General features: G+C 43.4%; 1 protein-coding gene across 2 annotated transcripts in view; it reads left to right on the plus strand.

Moving 5' to 3' along the window:
• zfyve21 (zinc finger, FYVE domain containing 21) overlaps nt 1-24,344 on the plus strand; it is a 41,647-nt gene continuing 17,303 nt past the window's right edge. The window contains exons 1-4 of one of the 2 annotated variants that reach the window (XM_038777773.1): nt 1-280; nt 15,681-15,731; nt 18,889-19,057; nt 22,400-22,475. In XM_038777773.1, coding sequence (XP_038633701.1) covers nt 155-280; nt 15,681-15,731; nt 18,889-19,057; nt 22,400-22,475 — 422 coding nt within the window. In that variant the 5' untranslated portion in view covers nt 1-154. The remainder of the gene's footprint in view (nt 281-15,680; nt 15,732-18,888; nt 19,058-22,399; nt 22,476-24,344) is intronic. The other variant, XM_038777765.1, reaches the window with a different exon arrangement.

The following is a 24,344-nucleotide window of genomic DNA, read 5'->3' on the forward strand; positions in this document are numbered from 1 at the left end:
TAGGATATCTGACAGGCTGTTCAACATGATGGAATTACTTTATTTGCTGAGGCCAGGGCTGTAGTGGAGAAATCCTGCGGTTGGATTGGCCGCCGTGTGAGGAAGCTGATTGATTGGCCGGGGCGCCAGGCAGTCTGTTGTTCACTCAGGCAATATGGCGGCCACAACCGATGGTAAGAAATTGGTGCGCAGCCCGAGCGGACTGCGCATGGTGCCGGAGAACGGCGCCTTCAGCAGCCCCTTCTCTCTGGATGAGCCTCAGTGGGTCCCGGACAAAGAGGTGAGTGGCCGAGTGTGGGCACTGGCGGCCTGTTTGAGTCAGCCAAGGGTGTCATTGTGCTGGGGGCTTGGCAGCAGCTTGGTGTTCAGCAGCTCTCTGCGGGTGTCCCGTGCCGCAGATTTTGTTTTCGTGTTGGTTCTTGGGAACACGTCTTGTCGGCGTGTTTATAAAATGTTGGGTTTAAATCCAGACCAAATTGTCGTGGATGAGGTGGCGGTCATTCCTATCGGACCTGCTTTTGAATCCAGTTTATTTGTCTGTTCGTGTTTCTCGGGGGTGTACTGCTTTGTGTGAGAAAGAGGGATTTATGAAAAATGTATTGTCACCTGGAGCTTACACTGTGTTCAGCTGTAGTTGTTGAACTTTATTTGTTCCAGTTAAGTATGCTTGTTAACACAAACTATTTCTCTGTTTATTAACCACGGAATAAAGTCAGCGATTTGGCGAACACTTGTTTTTGTGTCCGTTGTATCCAGTAGTCCCATGTCTGTTTTCACCTGGCTCTCAAAAGTTTTTTTTTCTTAACCCCACCCTGAGAATCCCTTTCTGCGCCAGTGTTTATTTTACGCAACTGTCTGGATGAGCTCTTGTCAGTTTGTCTCTTAGCCAGTCACGTGTGGGCAGTTCTGTTTGCTCTCTGTGACCAATACTTTATATAGAAACTAGGTGAAAACAATCCAAGCTCAACTCAAATCGACACCTTTAGTTGGCAAAGAGAAAAAAATTGTATCGTATGCGTTTTGTCTGGATTCGGGTACTAGTAAACCCCAAGCATAATCCATTTACTATGTTTGCGTGTGTTTATTCCCACTTTTGCAGCCACCTGGAACACCTGTTGGCCGGAAGCATTTTAGTTTTGTTGTGCAGGTGTACAGATAAAGTGTATAAATGGATATACTGTGGTTAACTATTAGATTTCTGACTTCTAGGTATCAAAATTCCATATATTGACTCCTTATTTCAAATACTTTTTGCTTTTTTAATGCTATTTTGATTTCTCTGATGATTTTCATTAAAGTGTAAACAAAGGTTTGCCTTAATTGTGTTTCTATATCAATAATAGATTCCAAGTGATGTACCAGCTCAAAGTTTAGGCAAATATTGTTCAATTAAGAGCATGTAATAAAGTATCCTCTTTACCCTTGCCTGATATTACCATTGTCTCAGTTGGGTAACTCAATCACTTCCCTGTTGTTTGCAATCTAAAATTTGCAATAAATTTAATATAACCTTCGGCCCCACCAACCTCCGAACAGTTCTGTTTGCAATAAACCATTTTATTGCTAATCTTCTATCTGTAGAAGGTGTAAATTCCTTGTTGTGATATATTTTGTCAGGGCTGGGTGATTATACTATACCTCAGCATTATTTACATTTGAATATTAACAGGCAATTTGACTCTAGGGTGCTTCTAGCTGAACTTGATTCAAAATCTGTTGTTTAGCAGTTTATATACCGACAGAGATTACTGGATGGTGATTAGTGTGAACTCTGGGCCAGTTATTCCCTTTGCTTGATACGGGGCACTATCAAAGACAAGCTCCCGTATCATTGTCTTATCTAACATCAGCAAATTGCACAGACTAGAGACTGAATCTTAAAAGCCTGGAAGTTCCAGATTCAGTTATTCACTGGATACATTTGATGGGCAATTGTGACAACTTCCAATATAGATAGGTCACCTGAACACTCTTGCATCATTGAACTTTGCTGTTTTGTAACATGTGTGTCTTTCTACTTTCTATATGTTTGTACTTCTATTTAATTAACTGAATTCTAGAACATTTCCGCATAAATCACTGGTGGTAATAACTATTGTAATGTTTTACATACAACAGTTTATAGTCCACTCCTATTACAAGTTCCATGTAATGAAGCATAAAAACAGTTTAATATTGTATATCAAATACTTGTGTTTTCAAACACATTTATTTTATACTAAACTATCTGCAGTTTATGACAATCTAACTATATCACCGATAATGAAATAAGTAGTTTCAGTTTTTACATCTGTGATTTAAGTAGTTCTTTTGTTCATGTGGCTGGCTTGATTCTGCACTTTTGCTTTTACGTGAAACCTGTGAAAATTCTAGCTTTATAGGTGCTGAATAGAATTTCTGTAATTCCAGTTACTTTCCAAAATACCAAACTTCCTACAGTTGTATTAATTACAAAGTTATTTTAAAGTTTACTCAGTAAAGTGGTTTGTCAATTATATGGCCATGTCTGGAATTGCATACTTCTATCAGACTGGAACCTGTGCTGTTCAACATATTTGCAAATTGTCACCATGCTGATTATTTTTATGTTAAGGCAAGGGAAGACCGTAATGCTGATTTAATAATCTTTATTGCCACAAGTAGGCTTACATTAACACTGCAATGAAGTTACTGTGAAAAGCCCCGAGTCGCCACATTCCGGCGCCTGTTCGGGTACACAGATGGTGAATTCAGAATGTCCAGATTACCTAACAGCACGTCTTTCTGATCTTGTGGGAGGAAACCAGAGCACCCGGAAGAAACCCACGCAGACACTGGGAGAACGTGCAGACCGCTGCACAGACAGTGACCCAAGCCGGGAATCCAACATGGGACCCTGGCGTTGTGAAGTAACAGTGCTAACCGCTTTGCTACCCTACTAAGGCAAGTGTTTTTCAGTTGGAGCTTGAGATGCCCTGTGGGATAAAACTAACCCACACTAATGCAGCTTAATATAGAGACTATGAAGGTCATCCAAAATAGCCAATAAGAGATTACAAGAGTAGAAAGCAGCAAACTCAAAAGGGACCCCAAATGTATTTTATAACAACAAAGTTCAACAAAAATTCAAAGGCAGCATGGGGCTAATTAGGGATTTTTTAAAAAAACCTGCTGTAGTGGCAGTGGTGAGGGCTAAGGTGTTAAATGAGTACTTTGTAAAAAGAAAATGTAAAAATATAAATTTGGCATACCCAATTCATTTTTTTCCAATTAAGGGGCAATTAAGCGTGGCCAATCCCTGAACATCTTTGGGTTGTGGGGGCCAAACGCAGGGAGAATGTGCAAACTCCACACGGATAGTGACCCAAAGTCGGCCTTGAACCTGGCGCCTCTGCTGTGATGCAGCAGTGCTAACCACTGCGCCACCATGCTGCCCCACTTTGCATCTCTTAAGAGATACTTTCAATGTAGCAGTAAAGGGAGGATGAAGTAGTGATATTTGGTAATATAAAAGTGGATAAACAAGAGGTATTTGATAGGTTGGCAGTACTCAAAAGCAATGGGATAGGGCAAAGTCAGGGTGGGATGTACGGAAGGCAATAGAATGGACCCCTAACCATGATTCAGGCCTATAATGCCAAACAATTGTAGTAAACTATAAACGGTTGGACTTCCAATGGCGGCCATGGAGGCGTAGGTCACACATTTGATAGCTCCCGCCTGTGACGGACTTTTGGACTTTTTTCTCCCGTTTTTGTCCAGCTTTTATTGGATGAATCGGTGGAGAGTGAAACGGTGAGGAGAAATCCCCCTCCAGTGTATGGAGAATTGGACCAGAAGTGGCCGTGTAAGAAGACAAGTTCTACAAGAAAGACAGGAGCAGAGCTGGCAACACGCGAAAGCATGGCGGAGAAGCAGGGCCGCGGAGAAATGGCACAGTGGTCGACGGAGCAGCTGGTGAAGTTTTTTGAAGATTGCTTCGCTAATCTGAAGAAGGACACACTGATCAAGGCTTCGATTGATCAGGTGGTGCAGAATCAAGAAATACATGGACGTGGGATCCAGGAGGTGGAGAAAAAGGTGTCCGAGCAGGAGGAATACCTAACCGTGTTGGAGACCAAGGTGGAGATGATGAATGACCGCTAGAAAAGAATGCAAGAGAAGCTGGAGGACTTGAAGAACAGGTCCAGTAGGCAGAACCTAAGAATTGTTGGCCTCCCTGAGGGCAGTGAGGGATCGGATGCAAGGGCCTATGTGATGAACATGCTGGAGAAGTTAATGGGGCTGAGGCATTTCCTCGGCTCCTGGAAGTGGATGGAGCGCACAGAGCCCTTGCGAAGAAGCCATGAGCGAATGAGCCGTCAAGGGCGATGGTGATACGCATGCACTGGTTCCTGGACAAGGAGCACGTTCTGCGTGGACCAAGAAAGAACTGAGCAGCAGGTAGGTGAATTGCAAGCTGCGCATTTATCAAGATCTGGGCATGGATCTTGGCCAAGAGGCGAGCCGGGTTTAATTGGGCAAAATCGGCCCTCTTTTTAAGAAGGGGATAAAATTCGGGATGCTGTACCCAGCGTGACTGTGGGCCACAAATGAGGACTGGGAATTTTACTTCGAAACAACCAGACGATGCATTGACTTTCATCAGGGCAAAAAGACTGGATGTGAAGAATACTTGGCGAGAGTATTGCAATGGCGATTTGTTGACCATCACTTTTGTACTGGTTTGAATAAGTAGTGTTATGTGCAAGAAGGGGCTGTTTCGATGGCTAACATCATCTTTGTCTTACTGGGAGCTGGGTGGAGGGGGGTGGGTTTCTGTAGTTGTTTTCCACTTTTTTTTTCTGCTGTTTGTTTACTGGGGAATGTGATGCTTTGAATATGTATGTCCGGGGGGAGAAGAGGTGAGAAAAATGGGAGACAGCTCCCACCCATGGCGCACCAGACAGACTATCAGGTCAGCTAAATCAGCTGACTCACGGAAGCACAGTGGGGGGCAAGCAGGTGATAAGCTTGATATGGGGGGTTGGGCTTCTGGTACTGTTAACAGGCGGGAGGGAGCTGCTTTGCTGACAGGGGAGGAACTGTTACTAGGGGACAACTTGGAGGTTGGTGATGGCGGATGCCCGAGGGCGTGCTCGAGGAGGCTGGGGATGCGAGCTGGAGTGTTCGCGCATTTGAAGGGGTTGAAGGCAGACGTGGCGATGTTACAAGAGAGACACACATAAAGGTTACAGACCAGACTAGATTGAGAAAGGGGTCGGTTAGCCAAGTATTCCACTTGGGGCAGGACTCAAAGAGCAGGGTGGTCGCGATTTTGATTAATAAATGGGTGACATTCGAGGCAGGGAGAATCGTGTCAGACAGGAGGCTCAGGTACATAATGGTGAGTGGGAAGCTGGAGGGGTGCGGGTGGTACTCGTGAATGTATATGCTCCGAATTGGGATGATGTGGAATTTGAGACGGGTGTTGGGTAAGATCCCAGACTTACAGTCACATAACTTGATCATGACGGGAGATTTTAACAGTCATTGATCTGGAATTGGACTGGTCAAAATCTAGGACAGGGAGGGTGCCAGCCGCGGCAAAGGAATTGAAGGGGTTTATGGAACAGATGGAGGGAGTAGACCCATGGAGGTTTGCATGGCCAAGGGCAAAGGAGTTTTCTTTTTTCTCCCATGTCCGGGCTATAATACCGGGGGTGGTGGATACTGAGTACTCGGCAATCGCAGTGTCGGATCATGCCCCACGTTGGGTGGATCTACGGGTTTGGAGGGAGAACAACGCCCGCTATGGAGGCTAGATGTGGCGTTGTTAGCAGGTGAAGAGGTCTGTGGACAGGTGAACAAGCCCATCCAGAACTACCTGGAAACAAATGATACGGGGAGGTCTGTTCAGCAATAGTCTGGGAAGCTTTGAAGGCAGTGTTCAGAGGGGAATTAATCTTGATACAGGCCCACAGAGAAAAGGTGGAAGGGGCTGAGAGGGATAGGTTAGTTGAGGAGATACTCCAGGTGGACAGGAGATACTACTGACGCGGGACTACTGAGGGAGCGGCGGAGCGAGCAGAATGTTAGCGCACCAGCTCAGAAAAAGGGAGGCGACCAAGGAGATAGGGAGAGTAGAGGTGGGATCACGGTCCTGGATCCAGTGGGGGTGAATGAGGTGTTTAAGGACATTTACAGGAAATTATATGAGTCTGAACCCCCGGCTGGGGTGGAGGGATGAGACAGTTTTTGGGTCTGTTGTGGTTCCTGAGGGTGGATGAGGATCTGGTGGAAGGGCTGGGAGTCCCAATTGAAATTGAGGAAATAATGGAGGGGCTGGAGGGCATGCAGTCGGGCAAGGCCCCGGGGCCTGAAGGCTACCCGGTGGAATTCTATAAGAAGTTTTCAGAGATATTGAGCCCACTGCTGGTGAGGGCATTTAATGAAGCAAGAGAGAAGGGAGTCCTCTTTTCCCCCCCCCCCCCCCCCCCCCCCCCCCCCCCCACAATGTCACAGGCCTCAATTTCATTGATCCTGAAATGGGAGAAGGATCCGGAGCAATGTGGGTCATACAGGCCAATTTCTCTACTGAATGTGGACGCCAAACTGCTGGTTAAGATACTGGCCACAAGGATAGAGGATTGTGTCCCAGGGGTGATGGGGAAGACCAGATGGGATTTGTAAAGGGCAGGCAACTTGCGGCCAATGTTCGAAGGCTTTTAAATGTTATTATGATGCCCTCAAGGAGGCGAGATAGAGGTGGTGGACGTGATAGATGTGGAGAAGACTTTTGATCGGGTGGAGTGGAATTAGCTGTGGGAGGTGCTGGGAAGGTTTCGGTTTGGTGAGGGCTTCATTGACTGGGTGCAGTTGTTCTATCGGGCACCAGTAGCGAGTGTGCGTACGAAACTGCTGAGGTCGGGGTATTTTAAACTCCACCGAGGGACAAGGCAAGGGTGTCGTGTTTGTTCTGGCCATAGAGCCATTGGCTATAGCGTTATGAGCCTCTCGGTACTGGAATGGGCTGGTTCGGGCCGGGGGGGGTTGTGTGTGGGGAAGAGGTAAAGAGCACCGGGTCTCGCTTTACACAGATGACCTGCTCTTCTATATTTCAGACCCGTTGGAGGGGATGGGGAAGTTATGCGGTTCCTAGGGGAATTCGGTAATTTTTCAGGAAAAAAATTGAACATGGGAAAAGAGAGATGTTTACGATACAGGCAAGAGAGCAGGAGAAGAGACTGGGAGAGCTACCCTTTCAAATGGTAGGAAGGAGCTTTCGATATCTGGGAATCCAGGTGTCTCGGGAAATGGGAGGCACTGCACAAGTTAAGCCTATCCCGGTTGGTAGAACAAATGAAAGAGGACTTTAAGAGATGGGACATGCTCTTGCTGTCACTTGCGGGGAGGGTACAGACTGTGAAAATGACGGTTCTCCCCAGATTTCAGTTTGTCATTCAGTGCTTCCCCATCTTCATCCCGAGGGCCTTTTTTTAAACAGGTAAATAAGGTTATTTTGGGCTTTGTGTGGGCGGGTAAAACCCCACGAGTGAAGAAATAGTTGCTGGAGTGCAGTTGAGGGGTTGGGGCTTATGAACTTTTGTAATTACCACTGGGCTGCTAATATAGCAATGATTAGGAAGTGGGTCGTGGGGGAGGGGTCGGTATGAGAGCGAATGGAGGCGGCATCATGTAAAGACATAAGTTTGGGAGCACTGATAACGGCACCTCTTCCGTTCTTGCTGGCTCGATACTCCACATGTCCGGTAGTGCTGGCGGCTCTGAGACTCTGGGGGCAGTGGAGGAGATATGAGAGTGGAGGGAGCATCGGTTTGGACCCCGATTTATAATAGCCATCAGTTTGTACCGGGCAAGCTTAATGGTGGGTACTGGAGATGGCAAAGGGCAGGAATTAAGAGGATGGGGGAATCTATTTATAGACAGGAGCTTCCCCAACTTGAAAACCTTGGAGGATAAATTTGAATTGCCAGCAGGGAATGGATTTGGGTATCTACAGGTACGAGACTTCTTGAGGCTGGTTCCGGCTTTCCCGCTGCTGCCACCACTGGGGATACAGGACAGTGGTCTCCAGTACATGGGTGGTAGAGGGGAAGGAATGAGATCTACCAGGAACTTTTGGAATCCGAGGAAACTCCGGTGAAGAAGCTTATGGGCAAGTGGGAAGACTAGCTAGGGGGAGAGATAGAGGTAGGTCTATGGGCGGATGCCTTAAGCAGGATTAACATATCCTCATCATGTGCCAGGCTTGGCCTGATACAGTTCAAGGTAGTCCACCGGGCACACATGAAGATGGCCCGGATGAGCAAGTTTTCCGGGGTAGAGGACAGGTGTGCGAGGTGCGCGGGAAGCCCAGCAAATCATGTCCACATGTTTTGGGCATGCCCAAAGCTAAGAGGGTTTTGGCAGGGTTTCGCTGAGACGATGTCCACAGTACTCAAAACACAATGGTGCCGAGTCCGGAGGTGGCGACCTTTGGAGTGTCGGAAGAGCCGAGAGGCCAGGGGGTGAAAGAGGCCGACGTCTTGGCCTTTGCCTTCCTGGTAGCCCTGAGCCAGATCTTATTAATGTGGAGAGACTCAAAGCCCCCGAGTGTAGAGACCTGGGTTAGTGACATGGCTGGGTATCTCGGTCTCAAGAAAATAAAGTTCGCCTTAAGAGGGTCAATGTTAGGGTTCACCTCACGGAGGTGGCAGCCATTTGTCGACTTTCTCGGGGATAATTGAAATGTCAGCAGAAGCTGAATTCCAAAGAGGTGGTGGGCAGACTTGTTTTATGGTTGGGGTGTGTGAAGGGGATGGAAATGTTTATTGTTCCATGTTTATGTTGCTGTTGTTGTTGTTATTATAAAAATTGCAAATACCTTAATAAAAAATATAATTAAAAAAAAACTATAAACTGTTAAATTAGCCTTTTTGGTACATTGTAAATTTACAGTAATTGTTTTTTCTGACTTCATGTGGACCAAATTTTACAATATGGGCTAAGAAATATTGTTTTACAAATAATGATTAAGACAAGTTTCAATACATCTGTTAAGGCCAGAAAGAATTGCAAGTCAAAATCTTCTGGGGGTGCTTTGCATTTGAATTACATCTTCTCATTCCCTCAAGTACATAGATGACAGTGATGTCTGGTTATGTATCAAGTCGAAAGACGCGCTTGTTCGGTGAATTGGACGTTCTGAATTTTCCCCTCCATGTACCCGAAAAGACGCCGTAGTGTGGCGACCAGGTGATTTTCACAGTAAATTCGTTGCAGTGTTAATAGTGTTAATGTAAGCCTACTTGTGACACTAATAAGGATTATTATTATTATTATCATCAAGTAAGCTGGATCACTTTCTGTGACCTGTTGGTGGAATTTCTTGCATATTCATGCCCAGCAGGATGTAATCTAGGTGTAAAACAAATATTTAGCACAGAAGATTGATGAAAGTCTAGTGCAAGTGTGTTACTACATACAAATTTTCTCATTCTTTTGAGTCGGTCTATTAATCTGACCGAGCGTACTTTGACAACATTTCCACAACTAAGCTAAAAGAGTTGTACTTTGAAATTTCCGGTGATTACATAGTATAAAATTTTAGATGCAGCATTAAATGATTTATATGGTTTAATTTCATTTTTTTTAACGTATCCTGTTTCTTTGTATTTTTCTTTTTTTCTTCAATATAAGCCAGAATAAAAGTGAAACCTTCAAGGTTCAACTAAGGAGAGGGACATGACGCATGTTGAAGTTAGCGATGGGTGTGCGATTACTCAAAGACATGTCAGCATAATGAAGGAGGAAGTGTTGGATATCTTAAAATGCGTTAAGGTAGACAAGTGCCCTGGACATGATAGGATATATTCCAGGTTGTGGGAGGCAAGAGAGGAAATAGCTGGGGTCTTAACAGATACCGTTGCATCATCTTTGACCACAGGCAAGGTTCCAGAGGACTGGAGAATAGCCAATGTTCTTCCTTTTGTTTAAGAAGGGAAGCAGGTCAGCACAGTAGCGCAGTGGGATAGCCCTGCTGCCTCACGGTGCCAAGGTCCCAGGTTCGATCCCGGCTCTGGGTCGCTGTCTATGTGGAGTTTGCACATTCTCCCCACGTTTGCGTAGGTTTCACCCCCACAACCCAAAGATGGGCAGGGTAGGTGGATTGGCCACGCTAAATTGCCCCTTAATTGGAAAAATTAATTGGTATAAATTTATAACTTAAAAAAAAAGAAGGGAAGCAGGGATAATCCAGGTAATTCTAGGCTGGTGAGCCTGACATCAGTGGTGGGGAAGCTGTTGGAGAAGATCGTGAGGGACCGGATTTATTCATGTTTGGAAGCGAATGGACTTGTGATGGGCAACGTGGTTTTGTGTGAGAAAGGTCACGTCTTACCAACTCGATAGAGGTTTTTGAGGAGGTGACAAAATTAATTGATATGGGAAAGGCTGTGCATGTCGTCTACATGGACTTTATTTAATAAGACATTTGACAAGGTCCCTCATGGCAAACTGGTACAAAAGATAAAGTTGCATGGGATTCGGGTATACAAACTTCTTGGATAAAGAATTGGCTTGGCATCAGAAAGAAGTCTTACCAGGTTAAAGTCAAACAGGTTGTTTTGAATCACTAGCTTTCGGAGCACTGCTCCTTCCTCAGGTGAAGTACAAAGGAGCAGTGCTACGAAAGCTAGTGATTCGAAACAAACCTGTTGGACTTTAACCTGGTTTTGCAAGACTTCTTACTGTGCTCACCCCAGTCCAACGTCAGCATCTCCACATCTTGGCAACAGAAGACAGAGAGTAACAGTGGAAGTGAGTTTTTCAGAATGGAGATCTGTAACTAGTGTTCCACAGGGATCAGTGCTCACACCACTGTTGTCTGTAATATATATAAATGATCTGGAGGAGAATGTAGATGGTCTGATTAGCAAGTTTGTAGATGACACTAAGATAGGTTGAGTTGCAGACAGTGAAGAGGATTGTCTGAGAATACAGTAGTCTATAGATAGATTGGAGAGTTGGGCAGAGAAATGACAGATAGAGTTCAATCCAGACCAATGCAAGGTGATGCATTTTGGAAAATCAAATTCAGGTGTGAATTATACAGTAAATGGCAGAACCCTGAGGAGCATTGATATTGGGGAGGCTGTGACATAGTGGTATTATCACTGGACGAGTAAACCAGAAACAAAGAGTAATGTCCTGGGGTTCAAATCCTGTCACTGCAGATGGTGTGAAATTTGAATTCCATAAAAATCTGGAATTAAAAGTCTAATAATGACCGTGAAACCAGTCGATTGTTGTCAAAACCCATTTGGTTCACTAATACCCTTTTACGGAAGGAAATCTGGCATCCTTACCTGGTCTGGCCTACATATGACTCCAGATCCACAGCAATGTAGTTGACTCTTAACTGACCCCTCAATGACAATTGGGGATGGACCATAAATGCTTGCACAGCCTGCGACACCCAAGTCCCATGGACAAATGAAAAGAAAATACAGAGGGATCATAGAAATTATCAGAGTTTACAGTGCAGAAGAACGCCATTCGGCCCATCGAATCTGCAGCCGCCCTTGGAAAGAACATCCCACTTTAGCTTAAGCCCATGCCTCAACCCTATTGACACTAAGGGGCAATTTAGCATGGCCAATCCACCTAACTTGCACTTCTTTGGACAGTGGGTGGAAACCAGAACACCTGGAGGAAACCCACACTGACACTGGGAGAAAGTGCAAACTCCACACAGTCTCCCAAGTCTGGAATTGAACCTGGGACCCTGGAGCTGTGAGGCAACAGTGTGCCACCGTGCTGCCCATCTGGGCATTCCGGACCATAGTTCCATGAAAGTGGCAGTGCTGGTGGATAAGATGGTCAAGAAAGCATACGCATGCTTTCCTTCATCGGCCGTGATATTTGAGTGCAAGTGTTGGCAGGTCATGTTGCAGTTGTATAAAACTTTAGTCTGGCCACATTTGGAATACTGCGTGCAGTTCTGGTCGCCACATTAACAGAATGATGTGAATGCTTTGGAGAGAGTACAAAGAAGGTTTACCAGGTTGTTGCCTGGTCTGGAGGGTGTTGGCTGTAAGGAGAGGTTGAATAAATTTGGATTGTTTTCGTTGGAAAGGCTGAGGGGGATCTGATTGAGGTCTACAAAATTACAAGAGGTATAGATAAGGTGAATAGTCAGTTGCTTTTTCCCGGGGTGGAACACTCAATTGCAAGGTTCAATGTGAGAGGGAGAAAGTTTAGGGGAGATATGCAGGGAAAGGTTTTCACGTGATGGGTGCCTGGAATGCATTGCCAGTGGAGGTGGTTGAGGCAGTCACGATAGCAATGTTTAAGATGTAACTTGATAGACACATGAACGGGCGGGGAATGGAGGGATACAGATCGTTTGGACAATAAGTAGTAGGCTTAAGTAAGGAATCTGGATTGGGGTGGGCTGAAGGGCCTGTTCCTGTGCTGTAATGCTCTTTGTTTAACACCTTCCGCAAGGTGTCACAAGGGCAGCACGATTCCACCTTTTTAGGTTGGGATGGATTTTTGAGCTTAGTTTGAAATTGAACCCATTAACAAAAGGAGCTTAGCAACCAGAAAGAGAACAGATCTCCCAACGCTACCAGAAGCAGAACAATGGAGTGATGGACAAGAAAGCATGTCCTAGAAAAACTAAAGGACAGATAGTTATAGAAACCAGAGAATGAAAAAAAGAAGCTCCAGGAAGCTTGAAATCAAAGGAACAAAGAGTAACTGGAATTGAAATAGGGTACTCTTCATTAAAGTTAGAATCAGAGCTGAAAAGTGCAGAGCTGGTGAAGGTGGAAAATGAATAGCCAGAGGTATGTGGAGTAATCCGAAAGGTTGGTGATATCTTACTACAGCCTGAAGCATTTGTTAAGCAATTTGTGGTGGATCCCTGAGAGATTGTATGAAAACCCTGAATGCTCGTGGCTATTCAAGACAAAGGAATACTGAAAGGAGAGTTGGAAATCCTGGAGGTGGATCCTTGCTGAAAACAGAAGTGGAAAGGCATTGTTCATATGAAAAATTCTAAAGTGTATCTTTGAGAGTGGAATTTGGAAACCCTTGTGTGACAGTCATCTGGGGGGAATTTGAAGTGAAATGCACAGCAGTCTGATTGGGTGACATCTACCACTTGGTTCCAGAGTGGGGTGTTGTCTGACCACAGTAAACCTGTTAGGTTGCAGGGACTGTGTAACAAAGAACATTATTACATAAGATATATTTTGAACCCTGTGTTATCCTATAAAATGTGTGTACATTTGTGATAAGTGTGAGTGAAAGAATATTGTATTATAGTCAAACTTCTTTCATGTTTAATGTTTTTTCTGTTGATAAAGGCTAATTGGAGGGCGACACAGTGGTTAGCACTGCTGTCTCACAGAGCCTAGGACCCAGGTTTGATCCCGGTCCCAGGTTACTGTCATGTCTCCCCATGTCTGGGTGGATCTCGCCTCCACAACCCAAAGATGTGCAGGGTAGATGGGTTGGCCATGCTAAATTGCCCCTTAATTAGAAAGAAAAATAGTTGGGTACTCAAAAATATATAGGCTAATTGGCAGTCCTCTGACTCTGTTAATCCACCTTTTCTTTTAAAAAAACAAAGTAAAAGTTGCGGTCTTTTGAGCTAAGGTTCCATTCTGAGACCTTCCTGTCCAGTAACATCAACTGGGAACATAACACTGGACTCTTGTTCAAGAAGCTGCTGTCAAGTAAACATAATTAGAGCCAGTTCCCAATATTTGCTTTTGAATTGCATAATGTATCCCAGATCCGGTCAAGATGAAAGTAAGCTAAGCTTTGCTGTATGTGATATTAATTTTTAACTCCTTTTTTGATAGTTTTAATGAAGTCAGTACCATACAGAATCTGGGAAAAAAAATTGTGTTCTGCATATAAAAAGAAACATTTTGTATCACACGCAGACACCTGAAAGAGAACATACTGGAGCCACAATTCCTAATTAACAGCCTTGCAAACAATGCCAAGGTTCTAATTTCTAGTCTGAGTGGCGGTTAGCTGCTTAATTAATTTCCCGCTGTCTACGTGACAGTAGGCTTAGGGGGAGCATATCCTCAGCAGCAAAATAATAATGTGGCCCCAGAATGTGTTTGGAAAAATGACATTGATGACAGCGTGAATGTGTAAATTGTTCAACAATTTAAAAAAAAAAATCCAGTTAATGGCAATTTAGCGTGACCGATCCACCTAAACTGCACATCTTTGGGTTGTGGGGGTGAGACCCAAGCGCAGACTGGGAGAATGTGCAAACTCACACGACCAATAACCCGGGGGCGTGATCAAACCCGGGTCCTCAATGCCATGAAACAGCAGTGCTAATTATTCAGCTGCCTAATTGTTCTGTAACTTGACCCGGATTCACACGGATGATCCTTGGAATGGCAGGTCTAACATATGAGGAACGGCTGAGGATCCTGGGATTGTATTCATTGGAGTTTAGAAGGTTAAGGGGAGATCTAATAGAAACTTACAAGATAATACATGGCTTAGAAAGGGTGGACGCAAAGAAACTGTTTCCGTTAGGCGAGGAAACGAGGACCCGTGGGCACAGCCTTAGAATTAGAGGGGGTAAATTCAGAACAGAAATGCGGAGACATTTCTTTAGCCAGAGAGTGGTGGGCCTGTGGAATTCATTGCCGCGGAGTGCAGTGGAGGCCGGGACGCTAAATGGCTTCAAGGCAGAGATAGATAAATTCTTGATGTCGCGAGGAATTAAGGGCTACGGGGAGAATGCTGGTAGATGGAGTTGAAATGCCCATCAGCCATGATTGAATGGCGGAGTGGACTCGATGGGCCGAATGGCCTTACTTCCACTCCTATGTCTTATGGACCCAAGAAAGACCCTGTGAACTATGAATCATGACAAGTTGGTGGACAGTTTGCGTTGCCAGCTCATTAGCTTCGTGATGGCTCCTCGGCTTCAACCACCCGTGACTTTTGTGACGTTTCTGCATTTGCCCAGTAAACTCGCCCAGAAAGTGCAGCAATTAATAGAATGTATACCTTCAGCAACACGGAAATGATTAATGACTGCCGATCAACCTTTCATGCCCCAAAATATCAACAGTTTGACAAAATGGTATCCAGACTCTCAACATTAACTCCGTTCTCTCTCCCCACTTGTCATTATTTGCTGTTATTGTCCAGTATTGTCTGTTTTTGTTTACAGAATCTCATTGATTCAAGTTCTGAATTGTTGAAAATGTTAATGTCAAATTAACTGAAAATCTTGCCTGATTGACATTAAATTCACCTTCCTCCTCAGTTCTTTCTGTATTGGTGCTCACCAAGATCCTAGATACCCTGTTGTCCTTGCTGCAGCATTATCAGTTTGGACTTCAAGCCAAAACATTTCACATTTAATATGCTTTCCCAAGACTAACTAGCAAGCTGCAAGATACCCTGCTCCAACAAAATATTGTATATTGTATTATTTGGTGCAAAATGTTCCTGTTATAAAATATTGTATCCTTTATGTTACAGTGGGTAACAGAACAGGAAATTTGCCAGTTTATCAATTCAGATTACTCCTAGTAGAAGGCATTTGCTAATGAATTTGTCATGTGTGTACAATATAAATTTTACTAAAGCTTCATTCAGGAATATAAATACTCGTTAACTTCTGACATTATGATTATTTCTCATAGCAACTGTATTTCTTCTAGTGTCCCAGGTGTATGCAGTGCGAAGCAAAATTTGACTTTCTTACCAGAAAGGTAAGATACAGTATTCTACATTTCTTTACATTTGATAAATTGAATACATTTATTTATCTTGATTTAATTCTATTAAAGGTTCAACATAAAAACTATGATTCTTTGACATACTGAAGGGAAACATAATGCACAACCAAGGAATGCAGTAAATTTGAAATCATTTTGGTATCTTTAACCAGAAGCATTGAATCAAGTGTTATGAAATAGACCTTGGATTCACAGTGAGAGCTGCTGATCTTTTTCACCTTATGGAGAAATGGTTCTCGAGACGTGTGTCTGTAAATACCTAGTGTGCAATTTCTCTATTTAAGATCCTTTTTGTCGTCAATGAGCAACCCACTAAACAAAAGAAACCATTATGGCAGTTTGCCAGAGGGAACATAAATTGAAGAGGTTGTCAGGCCTGCACTGTACCCATTTGTAGTAGGTATTCAAATGTTATCAGGATGGTCTGCCCATGCATTTGGACCAGATGAACTAAACGGAAACTAACCAGGAGAAAATATAACATTTTAAATTTGCACTTAATGATTTCTGTTTTTGAATAGTCATTGTCTCTTTCTGCATTGAAATATCTTTTGATTAAAGCAACCTGCTACAATTTTAATAATGTATTGAATGATGCTACAAAATAATTTATGTTTCCTGCTGATAATTGTACTGTTTGAATTGCTCTGTTATCTCCCCATATCTTTAAAAGCGACATAGTCAAGAAGCTAGATATTATTTGAATACATCTCTAGAACATAGAACATTACAGTGCAGTACAGGCCCTACGGCCCACGATGTTGCGCCGTCCTGTGAAACCCCTCTAAAGTCCCTCTACACTATTCCCTTTTCGTCCATATGCCTATCCAATGACCATTTGAATGCGTTTAGTGTTGGCGAGTCCACTACTGTTGCAGGCAGGGCATTCCACGCCCTTGCTACTCTCTGAGTAAAGAACCTACCTCTGACATCTGTCCTATATCTATGTCCCCTCGTGCTGGACATCACCATCCGAGGAAAAAGGCTCTCACTGTCCACCCTATCTAATCCTCTGATCATCTTGTATGCCTCAATTAAGTCACCTCTTAACCTTCTTCTCTCTAACGAAAACAGCCTCAAGTCCTTCAGCCTTTCCTCATATGATCTTCCCTCCATACCAGGCAACATTCTTGTAAATCTCCTCTGTACCCTTTCCAATGCTTCCACATCCTTCCTATAATGTGGCGACCAGAACTGCACACAATACTTCAAATGCGGCCGCACCAGAGTTTTGTACAACTGCAACATGACCTCATGGCTCCGAAACTCAATTCCTCTACCAATAAAAGCTAACACACCGTACACCTTCTTAACAACCCTCTCAACCTGGGTGGCAACTTTCAGGGATCTATGGACATGGACACCGAGATCTCTCTGCTCGTCCACACTACCCAGAATCTTACCATTAGCCCAGTACTCTGCCTTTCTGTTATTCCTTCCAAAATGAATCACCTTTCGCTTTTCTGCATTAAACTCCATTTGCCACCTCTCAGCCCAGCTCTGCAGCTTATCTATGTCCCTCTGTAACTTGTAACATCCTTCTGCACTGTCCACAACTCCACCGACTTTAGTGTCATCTGCAAATTTACTCACCCATCCTTCTACGCCCTCCTCCAGGTCATTTATAAAAATGACAAACAGCAACAGCCCCAAAACAGATCCTTGTGGCACACCACTAGTAACTGGACACCAGTCAGAGCATTTCCCATCAACCACCACGCTTTGTCTTCTATTAGCTAGCCAATTTCTGATCCAAACTGCTAAATCAACCCTGAATCCCATGCCTCTGTATTTTCTGCAATAGCCTACCGTGGGGAACCTTATCAAACGCTTTACTGAAATCCATATACACCACATCAACTGCTTTACCCTCATCCACCTGTTTGGTCACCTTCTCGAAGAACTCAATGAGGTTTGTGAGACACGACCTACCCTTCTCGAAACCATGTTGACTATCTCTAATCAAATTATTCCTTTCCAGATGATTATACATCCTATCTTTTATAAACCTTTCCAAGACTTTTCCCACAACAGAAGTAAGGCTCACTGGCTTATAGTTACCGGGGTTATCTCTACTCCCCTTCTTGTACAAGGGGACAACATTTGCTATCCTCCAGTCCTCTGTCACTATTCCTGTAGACAAAGATGACTTAAAGATCAAAGCCAAAGGCTCAGCAATCTCCTCCCTAGCTTCCCAGAGAATCCTAGGATAAATCCCATCCGGCCCAGGGGACTTATCTATTTTCACACTTTCCAGAATCGCTAACACCTCCTCCTTATGAACCTCAAGCCCTTCTAGTCTAGTAGCCTGTATCTCAGTATTCTCCTCGACAACTTTGTCTTTTTCCTGTGTGAATACTGACGAAAAATACTCATTTAGCACCTCTCCTATCTCCTCGGACTCTACGCACAACTTCCCACTACTGTCCTTGACTGGCCCTACTCTTGCCTTAGTCATTCTTTTATTCCTGACATACCTATAGAAAGCTTTAGGGTTATCCTTGATCCTACCTGCCAAAGACTTCTCATGTCCTCGCTTGGCTCTTCTTAGCTCTCTCTTTAGAGCCTTCCTAGCTAACTTGTAACTCTCAAGCGACCCAACTTCACATAAGTCTCATCTTCACATAAGTCTCATCTTCACATAAGTCTCCTTCTTCCTCTTGACAAGTGATTCAACTGCTTTAGTAACCCATGGTTCCCTCTCTCGACCACTTCCTCCCTGCCTAACAGGTACGTACTTATCAAGGACACGCAGTAGCTGTTCCTTGAACATGCTCCACATTTCCATTGTGTCCATCCCCTGCAGTTTTCCTCTCCAGGCGATGCATCCTAAGTCTTGCCTCATCGCAACATAATTGCCTTTCCCCCAGCAATAACTCTTGCCCTGCGGTTTATACCTATCCCTTTCCATCGCTAAAGTAAACGTAATAGAATTGTGGTCACTATCACCAAAATGCTCACCTACCTCCAAATCTAACACCTGTCCTGGTTCATTACCCAGTACCAAATAGTTTAAACTTTCCGTTTTTTGTGAATTTGTTTAATGCTGTTGTATGAATTCTAGTACAATTTTTGATTTTGTCTTTCCCCCCCCCCCCCCCAAAAATACTCAACTATTCTGTAATTGTAGCATCACTGCAGGAGATGTGGAAAATGCTTCTGTGACAAATGTTGCAGTAAAAAAGTACCTCTTCCACGAATGTACTTCATAGATCCAGTGCGACAATGTGCAGAATGTGCTCTGGTCTCTCAGAAGGAATATGAGTTCTTTGACAAACAGATTAAGGTGCTCATAAATGGTAAGACCTGCGTTACTTGTTATCTCCATTACTTGTCTCCAAACATGTTTATTTTTTTGTTAAAAATTTAGAGTAGCCAATTAATTTTTCAATTAAGGGGCAATTTAGTGTGGCCAATCCACCTAGTCTGCACATTTTTGGGTTGTAGGGGGCGGAACCCAAGAAAACACGGAGAAAATGTACAAACTCCACACGGACAGTAACCCAGGGCCCGGATTGAACCTGGGACCTGGTGCCTTGAGGCAGTACTGCTAACCACTGCACCACCATGCTGCCTCCAAACATGTTGTTTAAAAGGTGTTTAGCCCATCAGGGTTCTGAGCACAAGTCCTTCTTACCCATTGCCCACGTGCAGGGTTGCCAGATTCTACTGGGTTCCGTCTGCATAATTTTCCTACCAGTACCACTCAAGTGATATGCTTGCAAAGCAAGAGCATATGAAGTGAGGTGCATGCTGATTGCACACAATGAGAACCATACTCTCCCTCAGAAGCCAATCAGTGTGCTGCTACCTTTCAATTGGCACACCCTGCAAATTCTAGAGTTGCCCTATTTCAGGAGACTAGCTTGGTTATGATACTGGTGGAGATGAGGTTGCACTTTGTTATTTTTGTACTTTCAGTAAGATAAGTGTAAATATTAATTTTGTTTTTACCATTTGAAGTTGACAGAACCATTTGTATATTAGTAGAACTAAGATGATTTGGATAAATTGAGTGAGTGGGCAAATATATGGCAGATGCAGCATAACTTGGATAAATGTGAGGTTATCCACTTCGAACGGAGAAACAGAACGGCAGTGTATTGTTGAACTGGTGATAGATTGGGAAATGTTGACGTACAAAGTCACTGGAAGAAGCATGAAGTAACAGCAAGCAGTTTGGAAGGCACAAGGAATGTTGGCCTTCATTGCAAAAGAACCGAGTGCAGGAGTAAGGATGTCTTACAGGGGCTTGGTGAGACCACACCTGGATATTGTGTGCAGTTTTGGTCTCCTTATCTAAGAAGGGATATACTTGCCGAAGAGGGAGTGCAGTGAAGGTTCACCAGCCTGATTCCTGAGGTGGCAGGATTGTCGTATGAGGAGAGATTAGGTTGACTGGGTCTGTATTTACTGGAATTTAGAAGAATGAGAGGAGATCTAATTGAAATGTATAACATCCTGACCGGGCTGGACAGAGTGGATGCAAGAATATTGCTTCCTCTGGCCGGGGGAGTCTCGAACAAAGGGTCAGTTTCAGGATATAGGGTACACTATTTAGGGCTGAGATGAGGAGAAACATCTCTCTTAAGTGGGTGGTGATCCTGTGGAATTCTCTACCAACGAAGACTGGAGGCCAAGTCACTGAATCTATTTAAGAAGGAAATAAATAGATTTCTGGAATCTAAAGGTGTTAATTAAGGGCTATGGGAGAGCACTAGAGTATGGTGTTGAAATAGAGGAGCAGTGGTGACCATTGAATGGTAAGAGCAGGCTCGAGGGCCAAATTTTTCTAAACATTTTCTGTAACTCGTTATGAAATATTCAGCATGTGTTAAACATATTTAATCTTATTCATGGGATCATGGTTCGTGAACAAGCCTGATTTTAATTTTGCGGCCCACTGAGGTGAGCGGCCGCTCATGTGGTCAATACTAGCCTCCGTTGCCCATCACTGGTTTATGACCTATATCTCAATTAAAATGTTTCAGATAAATATAACTCTATGATAGTGGCATCTGTTAAAATCCTGTTGTGATATGAATTAAGGTACAGTAATGAATCGGCTTGCTAAAAAACATTAAAAAATAATTTGAAATATAGGTCTATCTGACTTTTCTGGCAATCATGTGCGAGGCTCAAACATAATACCTTCATTTGTCAGGTAGTTGCTATTCATGTGTGACAGTGAATATCTACAATTATTGAGATCCAAGATAACCATGCCTGGCCCAGCCCTCGCTGACAACCAAACATGCACACTTCCAGCAAATGGTTTCTCGAGATAAAAAGAGCTTATTATCATTTTACTTAGCCCAAGAGTCCCAAGACCATTAGTTGCTGCTCCAGTTGAATTCACCTCACTCGGTATAGACACAATTTGGAGCTTAACTACTCACTGGTTGAAGTTGTTGGGTTATTGGGGATGCTGGTATTAGTTTTATATAATGAAATTAAAAATAGGTTTTAGATATTTACCAATAATTCACAATTTAAGTCTTTTAAGTCAAACAAATTGAGGTGTAGTTGCACCCATTTTGTAGCCAGCAACTAAACTATTCATCACACATATCTAGACTTACTTTAGAATTTTGTACTAGACTTGCAGTAATGAGAAACCCTTTTCAATGCAGCATACCCTACAAGGGATATGGGACTTGCAAACAGTACAAGCAACCATGTATCTCCTTAACAAATCAGATTGAAGAATTCTTATTGAAACACATTGCTCTGGAATATTTAACTCAAAGCCACATTATGTACAGAAAACAAAATAGAGAAGGGGAAGAAAGATGGAATTCAGAGAGAGGAAAACAAAGTGAGATGAAAAACTTAATTAAATAAAAGCAGATTACTGCAGATGCTGGAATCTGAAACCACAGAGAAAATGTTGGAAAACCTCAGCAAGTCTGGCAGCATCTGTAGGGAGAGAAAAGCGCTAACGTTTCGAGTCCAGCATTGTCCGTTTATGTCAAACCCTTCGTGAAAAACCTAAATTTTTTTTAGCGTAATTAAAATCTGAATCATTGAGATGATGAGGCTGATAATTTCATGGGGAGTTAAATTGATCTAGAGATACCCGAGCACCATAATGGAAAATGACGACCTACTCTTGGAGAACCAGCTGTGACCTGATGCATGCTGTGGTTTTTTTTTGTCCTTTGTGTTGTGCACACTTAATTTTCAGTACCAGAGAGGATGTTTAGAAGTGATTAAGGCATTATTCGATTTGAATGAACAACTTAAATTTTTTTCTGGAGAGTTTAGGTCAGAACCACAACTTTCCGCTGTTCCATGTATTGCAATGCGAAGTCACTGAGTAAGATGCCAGTGCTGTGTAGCATCAGGAGGACTGAGGCTTCGTTAATTGCAACTTGCAGATTTTCATGTTTAATCACATACCGCCCGAAGTGCAGTCCAGCTTTCTCTTTAACTTTATGCTCTATTATTTTTAACCACAAAATCTGGGCAGATATACGTTTAATGTTGGACAGGTGCAGGTAACAGATGACAGTTTGTGAAGTATAGTTGCATTAATTGTATTTTTCCCCCTTTTATTCTTGCTCATGCTGTCGTCCAAGTATTTGAACTTTTTTTCACCTCTAATGTTTCCATTCATATTTTAACTGTTTGTTGCCAAGGGGCTACATTCCTTGTAACTTCGGGTTCCTTAGAGAAAGGTGAAACAATGAGTTGTCGACTGTCAAACAACCACAGGTAGGAACAATTTTTATTTTGAATGTTTTGGTATTAGAATGTCTTGTCTGAATATGGTTTACACAGTTCATGCAATTTTTTATTTACAGTACGCTTTTGGAAGTTCAGGAAACTATACTTAAAGCGAGCTGATAAAACTCATTATAGTAAAGAATGGGGAGCGAGTGAGGCAGTAAAATGTTCCACAGTTCTTCACATGTGCATTATAAAACAAAGTACAACACTGAACCACATAGGTTTTAAGGAATGCCTTAAAGGGAGGAAGATTTGGGGAAGGAATTCCAGAGTTGAGCATTTGAAGGCGCAGCCACCAATTATGGAGCGATGAAAACTATGGATTCGCAAGTAGCCGGAATCTGGAAAGTACAAATATCTTGCGGGTTATTTGGACCGGTGGAGTTAGAGTTTTGGGGTGGGGCTTGGATAGAAACTACAGGGTTTTGGATGACATCAAATTTACCCTTTTTGGTTTTGCTGAATGATGACCGTGTTATCTGTGAAGAATTGCCTTTTTTCTCTGAAATAGTGGCTGCAGAATAGGTTTATAGAATTTACAGTGCAGCAGGAGGCCATTCAGCCCATTGAATCTGCACCGGCCCTTGGAAAGAGCACCTGACGTAATCCCACTCCTCCATCCAGGGGCTGGTTTAGCACAGTGGGCTAAATCGCTGGTTTTTCAAGCAGACCAAGGCAGTCTAGCAGCATGGTTCAATTCCCGTACCAGCCTCCCGAACAGGTGCCGGAATGTGGCGACTAGGGCCTTTTCACAGTAACTTCATTGAAGCCTACTCGTGACAATAAGCGATTTTCATTTCATTTCATTTTCATCCTATCCCCGCAACCCTACCGAACCTTTTGGACACTAAGGAGCAATTTAGTGTGGCCAATCTACCTAACCTGCACATCTTTGGAATGAAACCGGAGCACCTGGAGGAAACCCACGCAGACATGGGAGAACGTGCAAATTTCTCACAATCACTCCAGGCTGGAATTGAACCGGGACCCTGGAGCTGTGAGGCAGCAGTACTAATCACTGTGGCACCAGGCCACCCTAAAAATGAAGGTTCAATAAAGATGTAGCAGAACTGCAAATTCCCTTAAAAAGAGTTAAACTCTGCAGTTCCTGTTCCGCGAATTATCTGGGAGGAAAGGTATGAAGGTTGATGATGTGATCATTTTTTTAAAAAATCACATTTATTTGCAGCACATCCTTTTGTAAAAATCTGAGAGCATTTTTATTTCATAAGCAAATGAGAGCGGCACGGTGGAGCAGTGGTTAGCACTGCTGCCTCAGAACTCCGAGGATCCGGGTTGGATCCTGGCCCCTGTCCGTGTGGAGTTTGCACATTCTCCCCATGTCTGGGTGGGTCTCACCCCCACAACCCAAAGATGAGCAGGGTAGGTGGATTGGTCAAGCTAAATTGCCCCTTAATTCAAAAAAATAATTATGCAAGTGCACTAAATTCACATTTATCGTAAGATAAAAGTTTGACAAATAGGTTGTGCTGCACGATATTAGCCTTGGTTTTGTTGCTTCACATTTTAAGCAATTTCTCTTATTAATTTGCAAAGCTAACAAACGTTTTCACAATTTAGCAACTTCCACTGATATCAAATAATGGCTTTATTTCTCCATCACATCAAGATCTCTATGTTCCTCTTTTTTTCTCTTTCCCCCCCCCCCCCCCCTCAATTAACCCACACATCTTTTATCATTTGCAAAGTTGCAGACAGTTCCCCTGACGCTTAAGCCAGATAATTGCAGATGGTGAAGGGCAAAGTCCTAACACGATCCCTGCAGGATTCCACCAGGAACTGGTCCCAAAGGAGATTTTCTACATTAATAGTTACCTTCTGTCTACAAGAGTG

The sequence above is a fragment of the Scyliorhinus canicula genome, chromosome 2, assembly GCF_902713615.1.
Source record: "Scyliorhinus canicula chromosome 2, sScyCan1.1, whole genome shotgun sequence".
NCBI classification, from domain to species: Eukaryota; Metazoa; Chordata; class Chondrichthyes; order Carcharhiniformes; family Scyliorhinidae; genus Scyliorhinus; species Scyliorhinus canicula.